At 36.1% G+C, this 20,814-nt stretch overlaps 1 protein-coding gene across 2 annotated transcripts in view; it reads left to right on the top strand.

Moving 5' to 3' along the window:
- Positions 1–20,814, top strand: part of PIEZO2 (piezo type mechanosensitive ion channel component 2) — a 564,998-nt gene that overhangs the window by 352,578 nt on the left and 191,606 nt on the right. For both annotated transcript variants that reach the window (XM_044666889.1, XM_044666881.1), the window contains exon 5: positions 12,303–12,465. In XM_044666889.1, the coding sequence (XP_044522824.1) occupies positions 12,303–12,465 (163 nt within the window). The remainder of the gene's footprint in view (positions 1–12,302; positions 12,466–20,814) is intronic.

The raw sequence follows: 20,814 nt of genomic DNA, 5'->3' as shown, positions 1-20,814 counted from the left end.
CTTTTTAATATATCATACCATATTAGAACATGATGTTTTTCCAAGATTTCAATAAAAATGATTCATAGGAGAAAATTTTTCCTCTGAATTCTGTATTGTTAATTTTATCCTTGCCATAAATTTTTCTATTAAGGAAATCCCTAGGGAAAAGAAGCCAATAAAATTGTTTCTGTCAAGCTACCTTCATAAAGGGCTTCAAGATTGTTATGGTTTTTCATTTCCCCCTATGCTAACATTTCTTAGAGTACTTTTTTAAACCCTTCTAGCTAAGAATTTTCTTTTTAATTTTGAAGCATCCAAAATTTATAGCTGTACTTTGCTTTGTGTAGTTGATTTATTCTTGACATCACTCCTAATCTTTTTCTTTCTTTTGATCATTCTTCCTTTTAATAAATCATCAGTTTACAATCGGAGTCACAAGATCTAGCCTGATAGTAAATAACAATCTTGGGTAAAGAACTAATTTACTTTTCATTTCATAGTTATTTCTCTGGTTGTTAAAGAGATATAGAATTCAGAGTCATGTTCAAATGTCATTCAAAAATAAACTCTAAATGAGATTTAATTTATTTTCAGGTTATTGTAATTTTATATTCATTAGCATAAATTGTACTCTCTCTTTTGTGGGGCAGAACTTATCTTTAAGGAATGTGTCTACAAAAAAATAAGTCAGGTAAAGATTGTAGGCTCACATTCTACTTAAGAAATGACTACTTTGAATTCTTTTGAATAAAGGGGCTTTTTTGCCATATCAATATTTAACTTTATATAGTCTAACTTACTCCTCTTTTGAAGATGAGTTAAAAAGTGGGGCCCTAACTGTTTTTCACTTCCCCCACTGGTAGATGCACACATCTGTCCCTTGTAAGGTGATTGCATAGTCTATCCAAGAATGACTGTACCTGACACTGAGCCAGTTAAAATATTTTTTCCATCAGACATTTTAATGTCCAAAATAGATAATGTGCCAAGTGAAACAGCCTGGCACCTTTTGAAAAACTCTCTTAACAGGCAAAAATCACTAATCACCAAATTAGATGACTTTAGAGCAGAAGTTCTTAATCTTTTTCCCCCATGTCACATTTTTGACAGTATGGTGAAATCTATGGACCACTCTTTAGTATAATGGTTTATTGGCTACTTTCATAATTGAAGGAAACACTAAATTTCAGTTAGAGGTCGGTGAAAATAAAGTTGTAATTATTTTCGCATTCAAATGGATCCCTACGAAAGAACTCCTGCTTTATAGGAAGAAATCTGCCTAAGGGGGAGGAAGAAAAGGGTAAGGATTGTTGACTATATAATCTTGCTATGTCTAATACCAAGAATGTCCCAGTCTTTTTAATAGCCCATTTTGCAAGTGTCAAAATTCATGAGCAGTAGTAGGAAATTAAGTCCAAACCCCCAAACAAGCTTTTAGCACCAATATTTATCTACTATTGCTGAATATGGACATTTTTATAGAGTGGTACAAATGTGGCAGGAATGCATGATGACAAATTACATAAGGCAAATGTTTTTTCTCTGAGAATAAAAGAATTATATGTGACATTTTTCCCCATGCAAATTTTCATAACACAAGTAGAAGTTGTGTCCACAAGTAGAATTAGGTCCATGGAGAGTACACAGCATAGAATGCCAGTTACCACATTAGGAAGCAGTAAATTTCTAGTGTATCCTATTGTCATGTGCTAGAAAAGGATCTCCAATTTGTCCTTTCCTAGCCTATGGTGATCAAAGATGTGTCATTTCCATGAAGGAAATTGTTTTTTCATTCTTCTATTTATGTTTAACAACACCTACAAAAATGGTTTGCATTCACAACTGAGATCTCAAAGACATGTTCTGTGATGCTCAAACATTTATTCCTATCTGTAATATTGCTACAGACAAAACAAAGAACCCAAAGACTACTTTGCTTCTGTTAGTTTTCCTAGGACCAGAAGATAACCATAAATAAATCCCTTAGAAGTTGGTCACTGAGGCTTTAAGACAAAATAGAATCGTATCCCTTATCATTTTGCCTCATTTCATATTAAAATGGCATATTTTTTAGAGTTTACAGTAGTGAGTAGTTCCATCTTAAAAAAAAAGTATTATTCAATATCTTATTGCTCCTCCCAAACCCTTTAAGTAATCTAATTCCTCAAATTTCTAAAGAGATCTTATACATCAATCCTAGTTTAGAGATCAAAAAAAAGGGTTACCCAAAGCAACTCATTATGAATCTTGAATCACTCTTGAATCACATCATAACAGCACTCTACTACTCACAACTCCTACTCACAACACTACATGGAAGAGGCAAAAATTCAGATTAATATGTTTTGGGGATTTTCTTTCAATAAAGCTTAGCCACTTTTATTTTACCAGCCAAGCTACTAACAAAATGGCCACTGACTGAATCATGAGAGACAATTATTATATATAATATGTACATATACATGTATACATGTAGTATTCTGGAAATCACTGAATAAATATTTATTAAGTGGCTACTAAGTACAGTCCCTTTTGTACAAATGTAAAAAAAAAGGAAAGCAGGACCTGTCCTCAAGGAGTTCACAATCTAATAGAGGGAAAACAATACATAAAAGCTGAGGAAAGGGGAAATACTCAGCAGGAGTAAGAGATGAGGGAGAAGTTCAGAGAAGAGAAGCTAGGTGGGAAGCATAGTTGGACATTTATTTTAGGCCATTAAAGTGACCAAACTTATAAAATGCATGGGGGATATTCCAAATCAGTACTTCTCTTCCTATTCTTCAAACTATAGAATCCTCATTCCTTCACATTTTTAAAACAGATTTTTAAGATGGATATTTAGGAATTTTATGGCAACCACTAAAAAACAATCAAGTCTATAAACCTTAGGAGCTGTAGAAACCAGATCATCATTTTACACACTTATAAGTTGCATTGTGCTTTTCTATCATTTTATTGTCATGCTTTAAACCCAGGGTTTTCATATCTTATCCCTATATATGTGTTTTATAAGAATTGAATTTGGCAACTCATTCACACAGAATGTTAGAGTTGGAAGGGACCTTGGAGAGCATCTGATTGAATCTATACTCAAAAGCAAATTTCCTTTATAATATTCCCAACCAGTGGTCATTCAAACATGGCATGATACTTGTCAATGATGAGGAACTCATCATCTCCCATGGAAGCTGTAATTGTGAGGAAATGTTTCTTTACACTGATCCTAAATCTTTTCCACCCTTGCTCCTCATTTTTCTTTTCTTTTACTCTTTTTTTTGGAGCCAAATGTGATGTCTAATAGCCTTTCTATATGAAAATCCTTCATATAGAACTTGAGGACAGCTATCATGTCCCCTATTTTCTTTTCTCTAAGCTATACAACCCTTTTTCCTTTCATTGATCTTCATATGTATTCCTCACCACCCCTCCCCCAAAAAATAAGCTTCCTACTCATATCAACCATCCCGAGCATTCTTTGAGCAGCATTGGCCTTGAAGTTCATTTACAAAATGAAAGATTACAATTCAGCAGCTTGCAGTTCTCCCCAAGCCACTCACATTTTTGTTGAGTAATAGTTCGTGTAGTCCAATGTTTGTGTAGTGGCTTTATATATTACTCTGTTCCTGCCACCCATGTGTGCCTTATTTTCTTTTCAGCTAAATTAATTTTAGTTCACTTTTCTCATGCCATTTAGTGCAGGAATTCAAGTAGGAGTCGACGGCTGATATGTTGTATTTTATAGTCAGCGTTGCTCAAGGACCAAGGTTTCTGTTTTCCATGTTGCTCTTGGCCGGACCCCACCTCCATCAGATCCCAGTGGCTCCCCAGCTGGAGAATGTGAGGCAGGCTTTGTTTTAATGTGGTAGCCAGGCTGTATGGCTGTTGAGGTCTCTAGTGCCTCAGGATGTGTGCCTAAAGCTGTGGCTTTCTGTTTTATATTTTTGTTGTGATAGTGGTTTCTCCCTCTTCATGAATAAATCACTTGAGGACTCCAAATAGCAGGCAGCAACAACATGCTCCGGTGTCTAGGGCTAGAGGAACTTGCTTTTGCAAGCACAGAGTGCATAAGTTGGACAAGGAGAGGTGGTAGGAGCAGATGATATAGGCTCCCTAGAACTAAAAAACCACTTCGAGATCGTGAAATAGAATTCTTTCATGTTAATAATCAAAAGATTTTGATCCAGACAGGTTAAGTGATTTTTCTCAAAGGCACAGAAGGGCAAAAATAGCAGTCAAAATTTGAATACAGAGCCTCTGACTGCAGATCTGGTTTACTTTCAATTGGATCATAGGGAGTTGTTTAGGGGACCCACAGAAGATTTTGAGTTTATTCTCTTTTTTATTTTTAAAACACTTTACAGATATGCATCTATCACCAATTGTGTGCCTGTTGTTCAATTATTTTTTAATTATTTTCAATTCTTTGCTTTTTGGCTTTGGGAGGGGGAGGCTAGAAAGGGAAAGGAAAGAAATGATCATGTAAACATGGAAAATTATTTTTAAATATAAATAAATACATATTTAAAAAATTATTTTCATTTCTTGATAACCCTAGTGCAGTGATGGGCAAATTATGGCCAACAGGTCAGATCCAGCCCCCTGAAATGTTCTATCTGGCTGCCCAACATTGTTCCTAATCTGACGAATACAATGAGTAGGACACAATACAATGAAACTTTGAAAGAGTTGCCTTAGAAACAGACTGACAGATGAGCATTTCCTTTCCTTTGGCCCCCTCTTTAAAAAGTTTGCCCATCACTGCCCTAGTGGGATTTTCTTGGCAAAGATCCTGTAATAGTTTGCCATTTCCTCCTCTGGCTCATTTTTAAGATGAGGAAACTGAGGTAAATAAGGTTAAGGAATTTGCACAGTTCACACAGCTAGCAAGAGTCTGAGGTCAGATTTGTGCTCAGGTTTTCCTCACTCCAGGCCTTGCACACTATTTGCTGCACCAATTAGTTGCCCCAACTATAATCCTAGTACTATATACAACTGAGAAAATGGGGGGGGGAAGGAGTTTTCTGTCTTCAAAAATAATAATAGCAATGACAGCAATATTTCATTTTACTATATCCACTTGCAAGTGTTTTTTTACTGTTTTCACATATATAAGTTAAATTATATGTGAAACAATAATCATATGAGGAAATCAATGGAGATCATATAATGTTATATATATAGCATATATAATATATAGTTGAGGAAACTGAGGCTTAATGTACAAAACAAAGGGGATGTAATATCACATTGAGAGCAAAAGAATAACAAATAGCATAGTCTGTACTTAAAGCCAATTCTGTGATCTATATCCAGTGCTCATGCATGAATTAGAGACATACTGTGAAATTAGCACACTGAAACATGGAATGATGTGTGGCTATTAACTGTATTTTCTCTTGAAGAATTCAACATAAGCTAGAGCAGTGATGGTGAACCTTTTAGAGCCTGAGTGCCTTGCCTTACCCAGACAGGGGAGGGAGGATGTGCTCCCATTGGCTGCTGGGCAGAGGGGTGGGGCATGTGAGATATGTCCTCCCACACAGTGGAGAGGGGGAAGGGGCAGCCCCTCTGGCATGCGTGCTGTAGATTTGCCAACACAGAGCTAGAGTATTCAGTAAAAGCTTATAGTATCATCATCTTAGAAGTGAAATTGATCTTCATTGTTGTCTAGTCTAATCCCTAAAGGATGTCATCTTTCTATGGTATCACAACAAGCAATAAAGCACTCTCTACTTGAGATCTCTGATGGAAAATGGGAAACCTGATTATTTTCCATTGTTGGTCAGCTCTAATAGTAAGAAAATTCCTCCTTATATTGAGTTCCTTCTAATATCCATTTAGTTTTTCTATTCTGCCTTCTAGGACCAAGTAGAGTAAATTTCACCCATCATCTAACAGACAGCCCTTCAGATTAAGAAAGCATTGAATCATGAGCAGAATTTTGAAGGATGACATTTTCATTATTATTATTATTACTAGTAATGTTAATACTTTACCATGTAATATTAAGTACATGACAGTTTGTATATGTTAGTAAAATAGTAATTCATACCTAGCATTAACATAGCTTCTACCATGTACCAGACACTGCTAAACATTTTATAAATATTACTCATTTGATCCTCTTTACAACCTTCTGAGGTAGGTACTATCATTCTCCTTATTTTATGGTTATGGAAATTAAGGCAGAGTTCAAGTGACTTGCCATGTGTCATACAGCTAGTATTTTTTTGAAGCTAGATTTGAACTCAGACTTCCCCAATTCCAGATCCAGCATTCTATCTATTGTATGACCCAGTTGCCTCATTTATTTAAAAGGGGAAATGAGGGGATGGCATTCCAGACTGAGGAAAATATAGACAATGTCATGGAAGTTGGAATAAGCATAGCATGTTCTTGGCACAGTGAGGAAATGTGACTACCAGTAATAAAAGAAAATTAAGTCACATAGGTAAACTAGTGGCAAGAGCTTGACCTTATTTAGGGAAAGTGCATTATAGGAATTGGACTTACAGTTAAAAGAGATATATCCTAAAATCTTGCCTCTGATATTGGTTAGTTCCGTGACCACAGACACATTATATAATCTTTCTTGGTCTCTGTTCATCTGCAAAGTGGTAATAATAATGCCTGGCTCAAAATCTTCTTGGTTTTAATTGTTCCATAGTTTTTCAGTCATGTCCAACTCTTCAAGATCCATTTGCAGTTTTTGATGGCAAAGATACTCAAGTGGTTTGCCATTTCCTTCTCCAGGAAATGCATTTTATAGATAAAGAAACTGAGGCAAACAGAGGCACTTAGTAAGTGATTTGCTCCAGGTCACACAGCTAATAAGTGTCCAAGGCCAGATTTGAACTCGGGAAGATGAGTCTTTCTGACATGAGACACTATGCATTGGGCCACCTAACTGTCCCATCTTGTTAGTATCGAGCGAAATTATATATATAAAGTGCTTTGCAAACTGTACCTTTTTGTATGTTCTATTATTACTGACTAGGTAATCAACAAGGAGCCATTGTGGATTCCTGAGTTGATAGATAGATAAAAGCAGGAGCTATGAAGATTAGTGTGACAGTAGTAGGTACAATGTAAACAAAAACTTGCTGCAAAAGAGCCTCAAATAATGAAAATAGAAAGGAAAGGAGGTACAATTCAGATTTGGCCTTAGTCACTTACCAGATGTGTTACTGGCCAAGTCACTTAACCTCTCCTCAGTTTCCTCAACTGTAAATTGTTTGCCTTTCAGGTCTTTTTTTTTGAGGAGCAAAAGGGTTAATAATTGCAAAGTGCTTATTACAATTCCTGGCACATAGTAAGAACTATATAATTCCAGCTATTATTATTATTATTATTAAATCTGATTTAAAAATATACAAAAATAATAATAAAAATTGGAGATATGTAATGAATGAGAACATAAAAGACTGGGTAAAATCAGGCCATCGCCACTAAATTTCTCTTTTCAATATTTCATGTCATTCAGGTTGCTCTAAGTCCTTGGAGGTTATATCAGATGAACACAAAGTCTAGTTGGTCCTTTCAGTCTGGAAAAGCTTGGAGTGATGAAAGATTGCATAGCTGTGTTTGAGAATTAGCTTAGTGGTTGGAAGAAGCTCATCACCAAACTGCCTGAAAGAGGATGAATTTTTTGTAGACAGTAACTTGAAGACTACCTCCTAAATCATAGAGGGACTATGAGATTTTTCCAAAAGGAAAGGCTCATTATTGACAAAAGTAAAATACGGTGGCATGGAATGAGAAAATAAAAGATCCCTCTAAAGCATGGGTTCTTAAAATCTTTCTCTCTGGCTATCTGTCTGTCTGTCTGTCTCTCCCCATCTGTGTGTGTGTGTGTGTGTGTGTGTGTGTGTGTGTGTGATGAATTGTTCTCTTTTATCAATCTAGACTCCTTGGCATAATGATTTTAAATAAGTGAAGAAAATGCTAAATTTCAATTGGATTTTAGTGAAAATAAAAAGGTATTTTCCCTCATTGAAGCATTCAGATACACTGAGATCTATCCATATACTACTCACCTATCCTGCAGGCTAAACATGGCTTCTCTAAGGTTTCTAGCCAGAAAGATGGGGAGGAATTCATTTTTCTTACACAGGCCCTTTTCTTATTCTCCTTTGAACATGTCACTTGTGTGTGTGCTCATGATTGAATAGTAACAATAGCTAACATTTACATGGTACTTAATGATTTACAAAGTGTTTTATACCCATTATCTCCTTTGATACTTTCAGGCCTCTGAAATAGGCACTATTTCCAATCCCCATTTTATAGCTGAAGAAATCAAGAACAATAGAGAGTAAGCTCATGGTCATTTGGTTAGTTAATGTTTGAAGCAGGATTAGATTTCAAGTCCAGTGCTTTATCCATAAATATTCAGAGGCAGAAATCAGATTGCCTGAAAGGGAACCATTTTCCCCAAGTAGGAAGGGAGAAGGTAATGATTAAATATTGCTTTCAACACAATGAGGTAAAAATAGCGATGAATATTCAAATGGAAATGTCTTGTAGGCTATGAGAAAAAATATAGGGCTGGAGCACAATTCATAATGATGGTAGGTCATGTTTTATGATATTCTCTACCCTTGATCTTAGAATATCATGCTTTTTCTCCTTTCATTCCTTACTACATTGCTCTGAGGAAATCAGTCTTTCTATGCTACTTCCTACCTTAAAGATTCATTAAATTGTTAAGAACTTCTATCCTTTAGATCTCTGTAATTGCTATTTCTTTGTGTCTGGCAGTCTTCCAACTTTTATTTGATCAATCAGTCAACAGTCAATTAGCAAGCATTTATAAAGTTCTTACAATGTATTAAAATCAGTAGACTTAGAATCAGGAAACCACAATCTAAGTTTCCACCTCACTGTGGGCCCTGGGAAAGACACTTTCTCTTTTTGGAACTATATATCTTCATTTGTAAAATGAGAAGGTGGAAACCCTACCAACTTGATGTATTTCAATTTTTTTCTTTCCAATTTAATCTAATTTAAATGTTGACATTTAATACAATTTAGATAATCATTTTCTGACATTTTGTAACTTATATTCTCTCCCTCCCAACTCTCCCCCCTTCCGACCATGGCAGGTAATACAATATAGTTTGTACATGTGTTATGCAAACATATATTTCTATGTTCATCATATTATAAAAAAGACACAAATCACTTACACTAGAGAAAAATTCATGGAATAAATAAAGTGAAGAATGGTATGTTTCAATCTGTATTCAGAATCTGTCAGTTATTTCTATGACAGTAGATAGTCAAGTATCTTCAGAATAGAGGCAAAGACTCATAGCTCAAAAGCTGGAAAGAACCTTAGAATTCATTTAGGGCAAACCTCTCATTTTTAAGTTAAGGAAACTGAAGTTCAGGTAGGGTATGTACTCCTTTGGGTCACTTAGTAAATGTCAATGATGGGATTTGAACTCACATATTTTGATTTCAGAGTCAGTCAGTCAACAAACATTTATAAGTACCTACTGTGTGCCCTAACCACTGGGAATGCAAAGAAAGGAAAAAAGAAAACTAGTCCTGGGTCTCAAGGAGCTCACAATGTAATGAGAGAAGCAACATGGATATGATGGTGTACAAACAAGACATATACAGGATAAATTAGAGATAATCAATAGAGAGAAAATACTAACATTAAAGGGGATCAGAAATGCTTCTCTTGAAGAACTGATATAATCTGGGATTTGAAAAAAGCCAAGGAAGCCAGGAGGAAAAGATACAGAGGAAGTGATATAGGTTTCACGGACAACTGGGGAAAATGCTTAGAATGGAGACAAAATGTTATGTGAGAAGAACATCAAGGAGGCCAGCACCAATGGACAGTGGTGTAAGTTTAAGGGGGAGCTAGAAGCTTAAGAAAGCTGAAAAGGTAGGAAAGAGGCTTCAAATGAAGGGCTTTACAATTCTTATGCAGGATTTTATATTTGATCTTGTAGATGATAAGGAGTCACTGTAGTTTATTCAATAGTAGGGGGTGGCATAGGTAGACTCTCCTTTAGGAAGATTAATTTGACAGCTGAGTGAAGGATGGACAGGCATGAGACTTGAGGCAGGAAGAACATCCAGCAGGCTATTGCAGTAGTCCCAGCATGAAATGATGAGGGCCTGCACAAAGGCAGTGGCCACATTACAAAGGTAAAATCAATTGGACTTGGCAAAAGGTTAGATAAGAGGGATGAGAGACAGAGACAGAGACAGAGACAGACAGACAGAGAGAAAGAAACAGACAGACAGACAGACAGACAGAGGAGGTCAGGATGACATCTAAATTGCCAGTCTGGGTAACAGAGAGGAAGGTGGTGCCCTCCATAGTCAGGGAAATTTGGAAGGGAAGAGGGCTAGCAGAGGAATCTTTCTACTGTATGAACATTTTATTGTTTTTTCAAGATTTGTTCCTCCCATTTTCCAAATAGAAATGAACTCCTCAAATTAACCTTCATTTGTACTGCATAAAGAAAGAATCATGAATATGGCATGATTGCTAGTTGGCCCACTAGAGCTTCAATAAAATGAGTGGTATGGTAATTTGCAGAAAAGAAAGTTAAGCAAGAATGTGAAGAGTCTCCTCCTTCTCAAAGGAATCTGGAAAATAGGAAATAGAGCTGAAAATTAGATGAAGATTCCTCAGCTTCTTATCTACACCTCTTTTTTTATAATAATAATTATAGCAACCACATATTCAACATATTTCTCTTTTTTTTCTCTTAGACTGTCCTAAAAATGATGGACATGGGGCAGCCAGGTTACTCACTGGATAGAGAGCCAGATCTGGAGATGGGAAGTTCTGGGTTCAAAAATGGCCTCAAAAATGTCCTAGCTGTATGACCCTGGGCAAGTCACTTAACCCCCATTCCCTAGACCTTATCACTCTTCTGCCTTAGAATCCATACTGATTCTAAAATAGGTCAGAGTTGTTGTTTTTTTTTAAATAATGGGCATTTTTCTGATCTCTTTTTTTTAATGTAAATATTTGTTTATTCGTTACATTAAAATTCTCATGTATCCCTTTCCCTCTGTTATAAAATAAACCCAATCTATTATTATTGACATCTAAATTAATCTATCATAAGCCATATTAACAACAAATACTTTTCAATATTTCTACCATCAGTATTAAAGTGTTTTGATATAATTCTTCCTTACCAATTTTATGAAAGCACTGCGAAAAGGGTCTTTGGCAAATATTGTGTTATTGTCATTTGAACATTGCATAGGCAGACGTTTGATTATTACACAGACTGAAATGGAGACAGTGAATGGAGACAGTCTGTAATTGACTATGCATCAGAGAATGAGTAAAAAAAATCTTCTAAAATTAAGAATGAAAAAGCAAGGTTATAAAGTGAACTAACTGGATCTCATAGGATTTGTGGTCTAAGTTTTAGAACCAATATTTTATCTTGATTCATCTATGGAAATGGAATTAGGAAAAGCTCACTCCTCTTTCATGAGAAGGAAGGAATATGTGGAGTTCTCTAGATATATTTCTTTATCTACACACATAGATTGGAGAGTGGAATTTGTTTTAGTTCAAGTGAAAACCAGTCCTCTTTCTTTTATTTGTCTTTCAAAGTTTACAAAGCAAAATTTACAAAGTTTGAATGAGATTATAATTATGGGTATTTTGTTTAGCTCTCTGTCATAACTTGGCATTTATGTTTATTTTGATCAACTCTCTTTCAGTGAACATCAGCACCTTCATTTGTTTTAAATAAAATTCAAGAAGATGCATTGTGTTGATTAGGCACTCAATAAATACATTGTCAGAATGAAAAATCAAGCATCTTCATTATGAAAAATACAAAAACAAAATATATAAGAGCAATAATTAAGGAATATAAAAGTATTTATGGGAACAAATGGGGTAAATCCAGAGTTTTTCAATAGATCCTGCAGTATTAGCAATAAAGGCAACCATTGACACTTGAAAGGGTAAATTTAAGAGAAATATTGCAAAGGAGTATTACTTTGAAGTATTATTACTACCTCTGAGGTAGGTGCTATTAATATCATTTTACAAATAAAAAAACTGAACCAGAGATTAAGTAATTTCCCCAATGTCACATAACAGTAAATGTCTAAGTTATATTTGAACTCAGGTCATCTTGACTTAAGAAATAGTTCAACATACCACCTAGATGCCTAACAATGGGCGATTATTTTATTTCCAGGTTTATAATTACTAAACTTTAGGATGAATATGTTCTACCACATTTTAAGAAGGTCTACCAAAGAAACACAAAAACAACTAATTTCCCTCTCATTTCTTTTTTCTTCTTTTTCTATAGCTTGAAGGGAGCAGATGCTGGCAATGGGATCAGAGTATTTGTACCAGATATTGGAATGTTCATTGCTAGTTTGGCCACATGGCTCGTTTGCAGAAATATAGTACAAAAGCCGATGTCTGAAGATTCAGCCCAGTACAACATGCAGTTTGAAAATGAAGAAATGGTATTCTTCCTTTATGTATTTTCTTTCACCTTTCCTGTTTCTTTAAAAAATGCAACTTTGATGAAATTGGGAAAATATATAGATGACTTTATCTATAAAATTATGAATGTTTGTTATATATCAGGCATAGTCTTTTGGTCAAATTTTCCTGGAGCTCTTAGATGTTATAAAATCTAATGTTTATATAGGAGAAAAAAGACACTTAAGTTTTGTGTCCATTATGCTTAGCAGTAGGAATGTGTGACCTCAGCATATTCTGGTCAGGTCACCTTAAATCACTCAAGTGCTCAGGGATGACATTTGTCTAATGGATGAAAATGATTGGGGGAAAAACAAATATTAGGATAGAACTAAATGACTCATTGAACCGTATGTTGTTTCATTAGTAGTTCCTGATTTACCTGCTACTTTATAGGAGTTAACATTAATTTCATTATTTAGATTTTTTTATAACATTTCATGGAACACAGTCAATGTTTAGGAACTATAGTAAAAGCTTCCTGATCTTTGATGGAATAACTTATGAATGCTTTGCTATTATAGAGATCAAGGGAGTTTCTAAAGACAAATATGCTATATTATAAACATTTGAATAACTGTATATCTTTATAAGATTCATTATCATGACTTATTCTCACAAGAATTATGAGATTTGATATATGTATGTGTGTAGGTATGAATATATATATGTATATCATAGAAGTGGGAAATCAATTTTGAGCTGTGCATTTTGCATCACCTTAGAGCTTCAAAGATTTTGTGTTGCAATTAAATATGACAGGAGTTTGGGCATACAAATGACAATTGGATCTAAAGGTTATTAAAAATCAAATTAGAGTAGCAAATTTTCATGAGGGAAAAATATCAATTGTTCTTGATGTCCCTTTGCTTTTTTTTTTTTTTTACATTTTTAAACCCTTAACTTCTCTGTATTGGCTCCTAGGTGGAAGAGTGGTAAGGGTAGGCAATGGGGGTCAAGTGACTTGCCCAGGGTCACACAGCTGAGAAGTGTCTAAGGCCAAATTTGAACGTATGACCTCCCGTCTCTAGGCCTGGCTCTCAATCCACTGAGCTATCCAGCTGTCCCTTCGCTTTTTAGGAAGACAGCTGCCTGTCTTTTTTACTTTTTAAAAAATTCACACACTATGAATAAAACTACTGTATTCTCTCACTTCCAGGGGAAAAAATGTTGACAAGATGGATTTGAAAATCATAGTACCTGTTCTTCCTTCCATAACAACATTGAGTATAGCCACAGAAGAGACTGAGCCACCTTTTCCAGTTTAAAAATAGATTTTTATGGAACTGCATAGCACATAGTATACAGAGTAAACACTTACTGAAAAATGAATTAAGCTAAATGATAAAGCAATGTATGCAACTCATATTGGGGCCTTTCTAAGTCAATTTCACTGTAAAAAATGAATACAGAATTTCACTTTATTAACAAAACAAAAAAACACAAAAAAGAAAAGAATTGATTCTGATAGTAGAGTTAAAGATAGGGGCCTGACAGGCTATAAGTAGATAGAAAACAAACACAATTGTTTTGATTTTAATTTCAAAAATTGCATTTTTGAATTAGCAGCTCTTCTACAAAGTGAAAGCAACAACAAAGGAAAAGGCAATTGCTCTGAGTGTGTGAGGCAGACAAGTCACCTGAAGGGCCAAATACATAAACACTGGATGGATTTTTGCCTCTTTTTTGATCTTAGTGTTTATAATAACATATAAGCTATGTTGGCTACCCCCAGGATTTTCAGACATTTATGATCAAATCTGTATAGAACTGTGCCAACTCCAAGGTCCATTTATTTATAATGGGAAGTAATCTGTTATATATATATATATATATATATATATATATATATCCATCTGAAACTGCTAAAGATTGGTATATTTCCTAGGGATTCAAGAATTCCTCAATCAGGCAGTCTTTGTATGCCCAGATTTTTGCTGAAATGAAGCCAGACTTTATTCTCTGTTGTTACTAGGTTTTCAAGACATAAAAATTCAGACAAATCAGGTTCTTTTTTTTTTAACCCAAACAACAGACCAGAGCTTGATTTAAGGGCATAATTAGGGAAGTTGTGCCTTTCTAGTAAAATGGCAAAGAATTTATTGGCAGACATCCCTCTTGAAAAAGTGAGAGAGATGGGTAATTTAGTGATTCATGCATTCCCTGTAGCTGCCTCAGTATCTTGTTCCTTGGATTCTGTATCCTCCTATTGGAATTAAGGAGCCTCTGCCATTCATTCCCTTTCTCTCTACCATTAACTTACATGCCAAGACTCCTATGAGTTCCTAAGAATGGGAGCTATTCTGGTAGGACCCAGAAGAATTTGAACAGCTGGGTCCATTTTTCCAAACTGAGAATCTAAATAAAAGGAGTATTATACTCATGGGGTCTGAAAAGAGTTTACAATGATTTCATAACTATAGAACTTCTCCCAGTTACATGCCTTACTTGAACTGCCCTCTCAGAGGCTACTGTTTATATATTAATCTATATTACATTTATTAAAGATTCTTATATAATATGCACATATGTGTGGTAGATACCTTCTTAGAGAAAAATATGTAGGTCTTTTATGCAGGGGGCAGGTAGATTGTATACTGAATAGAATGTGAGACCAGGAGTCAACCTGAATTAAAATCTGACCTCAGATACTTATTGGCTATGTGACTCTGGGCAAGTCATTTAACCTTTGTCTGCCTCAGTTTCCTTCATTAGAAAATGGAGATAATAATAGTTACTACCTCTCAGAGTTATTGTGAGAATCAAATGAGATGATATTCATAAAGTTCTTGCCCTTAATAAATGGATATTCCCTTCCCCCTTTCCACTTTATTTTACTTTCCTGAATCAAATGCTATTTGGTAAACAGCTGATACAGTGGGCTCAATTGATATTCCTTATACTTCTCAACTTGTTTCACCATGAAATGTAGTCTTCTGCCAAAAATTGGCAATAAATGCTTGTTAATTTTCTGTTCAAGTAAAATATTGAAATGTATGATAGATTAATTTCTTTAAAATTTCTATTGATCAAGGAAGTAATTATAAAAGTTTTCATCAACCAATTAAGACTCTGAGTCTAACTATATCTCTATGGGTGATCTCTTCTCCCATAAGAAGACCACTTGGCCCCTTGAACTCTGCCATTCAGAGAGGTCATTTAGCATAGTTTTCCCTCAAATGCTAAAACAATATAAGCTCTTCCTCCTCAGCTTAGGGCAATGCCTCTATATGATGCCTAAATATGGGTTTGTTCATGCTCATATTATCTATGGTTGCTTCTTGGGATGATTCTAAGCATCTGGGGAGACACACATGCGCACATTATAGGTCTGAATCTGTATCCAGATACTCCCAAACCAACAAACAAACACATATTTATTTGCATTTAGATACACCCCAAAGTACAAGAGTTGATTCATATTCTCTTGATGCTGACTCATGGCAGGTTATTAATTCACACTACCACATCACTCTGTGGTCTCTTGTCAGCACAACACGCTTAGAACTCTGTAATCCTCTTCTTAGGAGGATATTTTCCTAATTATACCTACACTATCCAGAGTCAAAAAAATATTTTGACATTATCTTTGTGATCCTTTATGTCCTAGAGGGTTAATTAATAATCAAGGTGCATGGATGATTACATTTTTTTAAACCCTTGTACTTAGGTGTATTGTCTCATAGGTGGAAGAGTGGTAAGGGTGGGCAATGGGGGTCAAGTGACTTGCCCAGGGTCACACAGCTGGGAAGTGGCTGAGGCCGAGTTTGAACCTAGGACCTCCTGTCTCTAGGCCTAACTCTCACTCCACTGAGCTACCCAGCTGCCCCGGATGATTACATTTTGGAATATATCATGTGGCAGTTGAATATACTTATTCTTTCAATTGTGTTTTCATAAGAAATTTCTTCTGAAAAGAATATTTTGTAGCTCTCTCTAGCTTTGTGTGTACGATTTCTACTTCTTTACACAGCACATTTAGTACAGACTTATTACATTTTAAATGTGGTAGTCTACTGGCTATAAGTTCCATTCTTATTACTATAGAAATGCTTTCAGCTTTGTTCCATTTCGCTTCTTTTTATGGTCTTCCTTTAAATTTAATCTGTGTTGCACAATTAGGGTTCATGTCTAGTTTGTCACAAAATCAGTTACCCCTCCCTCTTATTGTTTTGGTAAAAGATGCTACTCGTCTTCTTCCATCATTCCCCATATAATATGTTGATATATTAGAATCAACTGTTTGACAAATATCACTTCCCTGTCTCTAATCTTTTAGAGCACATTTTAGATCACTTAAAATTCTCTAATAAATAGCAATAACAATGTTAAGATTTTAACTTTTTTTCATTTTTCACTTTTCATAGTCTCAAGACATCATTACATATGGGCTCTTCTTATCTATTAAACTTTCCTCTATTTTTTCTGCTGGTTTTTACTTTTATTTTAACAAGCTTTCCGTCATTTTTCAATCATATCTCATTCTTCATGATCCTATTTGATGTTTTCTTGGTATGGTTAGTAAGGGAGTTTGCCATTTCTTTCTCTAGCTCATTTTACAGATGAGGAAACTGAGGCAAACAGTATTAAGTAACTTGCCCAGGTTCACACAACTACTAAGTGTCTGAGACCATATTTGAACTTAAGAAGATGTGTCTTCCTGACTTCAGGTCTTCCACTGTATCCAATCTACTGTGCCTCTTGGCTACACATTTGAACAAACTATACATAGTTAATGCCAAAAAGATTCCTCCGTTGGTAACCATTAACTTACTTCGAAATAAGATACAAGCAATGTCCTTCAGTATGTTGTTCAGTTTTGAATGTTTGTCAAATTCGTTCTTGGAGACTAGTTATGACAGTTGGTGAAACTTCTAATATTAACCTTTGACTTCTTTCAGTTCCTTAGCCTATTCCATATTATTCATCCATATTTGCTGTTCTCTATGCCTATTTTCGCAACAAAATCTCCAGTTATTAAGGCATATGTTGAATTATTTAGAAGGATTATATCAGGGGAATTCTGGGAAGATGGCAGCGTAGAAGCAGCAAGGCTCTAGACCTCTGTAAAGCCCTTCACCATCAGTCAAGGACAAAGGGCTCCAAGGGAACAGAAAACCAAATCTGACAACAAAACAGAGCTGGGGGATCCTCTAGCTGAACCCAACTTAAAAGGTACATAGAAAAAAAAGAGAAAAAAAGAAAAGAGAAAAAAAGCCTGAATTCTTGGAACTGTCTGGTGGGAGGGGAAATAAAGGAGGAAGATCCCAGATCTCCTCCTCCACCTAATGTGCTAAGTCTCCAGCGGATCCTGGAATCTCTGGGTGGGCTGGGGGACTAGTCCTAAGGATGCCTCGCTGGCACAGCTGTGCCAAACTCAAGGCTCTGATCACAGACAGCAGGGAAGCTCCTGGGGGAGAAACCCAGAGAAGGTGAACATATTCTCCATCTTGCATTCCTCCCCCTTCTCAGGAAGTTTTGACCTCAGGGCACTTTGAGCTGTGTAGATAAGCCCTACCTGGCTTAATCCTATCAATACAGCAGACAAGAAGTCTTCAGAGGGCAGGGAAGCTCCAAAACCCCTCCCCCACAGACAACAGTGAAAGTAGTCAAATTCACTTCTCTAGCTTTTACCACCAGCTGGGGAAAATATGGCCTCAGGTCCCACTAACCTAATTAATCAACAAAACAGAGAAGAAGCCCTCCCAGTACCGAATAGCTCAAACCCACAGATTTAAAAAAAAAATGATCAGAGGACCAAGACTACAACCAATTATAGGGGAGAAAGAAGAGAAAAAATATGAGTAAACAACAGAAAAAGAAAAAAGAAATCACAATCGACAGCTTCTATCCAGAAATTGAACAAAAAGCAAGTGGATCAGAAGAAGATAAAAGAACACCAAGAAAAACATAGAAACTACAGTGAAATGGACACAGGCTTTGGAAGAACTTAAAATTCAATAAACTCAAGAATTCAAAATGCAAATAATTCAAGAAGTCAGAAAACAATGAACAGAGGCTGAAGACAATTGGGAAAAGAAAATACATGATCTAAAACAAGAAAATAATGTCTTAAAAGCCCAAATTGACCAGCTGAAAAACAAAGCAAAGAAGGTGAAAGATAATCTACCAAGAAAATCAGACCAGAAGAAGGATGACCAAAAAGCCAGGGATGAAATTCAGTCTTTAAAAATTAGAATTCAACAACTAGAAGCAAATGACTTCACAAGGCAGCAAGAATATATAAAACAAAATTTTAAAAAATGAAAAATTTGAGGAAAATATGAAACACCTCATTGACACAACCACAGACCTGGAAAACAGATCTCGAAGAGACAATTTAACAATTATTGGTCTACTGGAACATCATGACAAAAGTAAAAGCCTGGACAACATCCTACAGGCAATTATATAAGAAAACTGTTCTGACAATCTTGAACAAGGGGAAAAAGTGGAAATTGAAAGAATCCACAGATTACCTCCTACATTTAATCCACAATTGACAACTTCCAGGAATAGTATAGCCAAATTCAAAAACTACCAGACCAAGGAAAAAGTATTACAAGCTGCTAAGAAGAAGTCATTCAGATACCAGGGAACCACAGTTAAGATAACACAGGATCTGGCTGCATCTACATTGAAGGACCAGAAGGCATGGAATATAATATTCTGGAAACCAAGAGAGATGGGTCTACAACCAAAAATTAACTGACCATATTCTTGCAGGTGTAGCAATGAACTTCTGAACAAGATGGAGAACAGCTTGAGTGACAGAATTGTTGGTTACAGAATTTGGAATTCACCCAGGGGGCATGAGCCAAGGGCAAAAGACAGTTGGGACCACCTCTATAAAAGACCATGGACTGAGCCACCAGGAACCTCCATTTTGAGGCAGGGGACCTTGAGAGAGGGTGGCAAAAGGGTGGGTAGGCCATAGGCCTTCTAAATCAGCATCCATATCTCAATATCACAAGAAGCTTGATTTACCTTGCTACTATATTGGGCTGAAAGACAAGAACAGCACAGCTGCTAAGAAGAACATCACTACCCCTCCCTTTCTTTAGTTCAGGTCACAACCAGACTGGACCAGGGACTGTGAGAGGGGAATAGTCTCCAGCCAGTATCAATCTGCTGCTCTTAGATACAAATTACCTTAGTTCCATAGACTCAGTATAGCATTTTCCAAATACCTCTTTCCTTGTCCTGTTTTACCCCTTTGAGTTAAAGCAATAAACCCTCTTACAACTTAATCTAAGTGGAGATTGGCATTCCTTCCTAGGCTATTAAATATCTATAGCCATAGGGAAGGGATTTATATCAAATTGCAGTCAGAATAGTGTTGTCCATTTAACACACCAACAACCAGCCCATAACAACCTTATCTTCAAACTCAACACTAAGCCTTGGAGCTAGAGGAGCTGTTGAACATACATACAGCCCCTCACCGGATTCTTGGCTTGGGCACTGTTAAAAGGCAAGGGTCTGGCTAAGCTGAACACCCATAAGCCCTGGTGCTTACCAGCACATCTTCATGATGACTCAGGCAATCCTATCCATCACTCAGCCTTAGATTCTCCTACTACCTGAGGATCTAGGGCCAGCAAGTCAGGCCTGGCTCATTGAGCTAGTAGCCCCAGCATAGTGCCTTTTAACACAAGGGAAAGTATGGTCATTCAACAAAATTGAAGACTTCCAAGCATTCATAAAGAAAAAAACAGACTTAAACAGAGAGTTTGCTGCCCAAACACAGAACTCAAGAGAATCACCATAAGGTAATTAAGAGAGAAGGGGAGAAAAAAACAACCTTTTCTTTAAGGGACCCAATAAGTTCAATTCACATATATCCCTTGTATGTGTGGTGAGTATTGATGATAAATAATAAATGGGGTAGGGGGTATCTAGGCTCCCCCCTTATTAGCTTTCAATGGGGCAGATCAGATATTCACTCACCCACACTCCAGGGAAGACCTATGAGGGAATAAACTCAAAAAAGTTCACAATTGGCAAAGCTATAGTGGGGATGTTGAAGGAAGGTTTTGGGGATCAGTTGTGACCCTAATGGGTTAGATCCTACCCTCAGAGCCAGCACTATGAAGATAATCACCCACACACTCCCAAGTTCTAATAGTTTTGCCCTTAAAGATGGTGTTTGGTATTCATCTTCCCCTCAGCCACAAGATCAGTCTTCCTCCCCTCAAAGTAACAGCCCCAAATTACCACTAATAAATTAATAAAGATTTATTATAAGGATGAGGGAATTCAGGATAACAGGGTAAGGTATGTTTGAGGATTTTTTGAGGAAGGAGGGTACAGGGATAACTTCTCTATCA

The sequence above is a fragment of the Gracilinanus agilis genome, chromosome 1 (assembly GCF_016433145.1).
Source record: "Gracilinanus agilis isolate LMUSP501 chromosome 1, AgileGrace, whole genome shotgun sequence".
In the NCBI taxonomy this organism is placed as follows: domain Eukaryota; kingdom Metazoa; phylum Chordata; class Mammalia; order Didelphimorphia; family Didelphidae; genus Gracilinanus; species Gracilinanus agilis.
The sequence above is the reverse complement of the archived record's forward strand: the minus strand, read 5'-3'. Positions and strand labels throughout refer to the sequence as shown.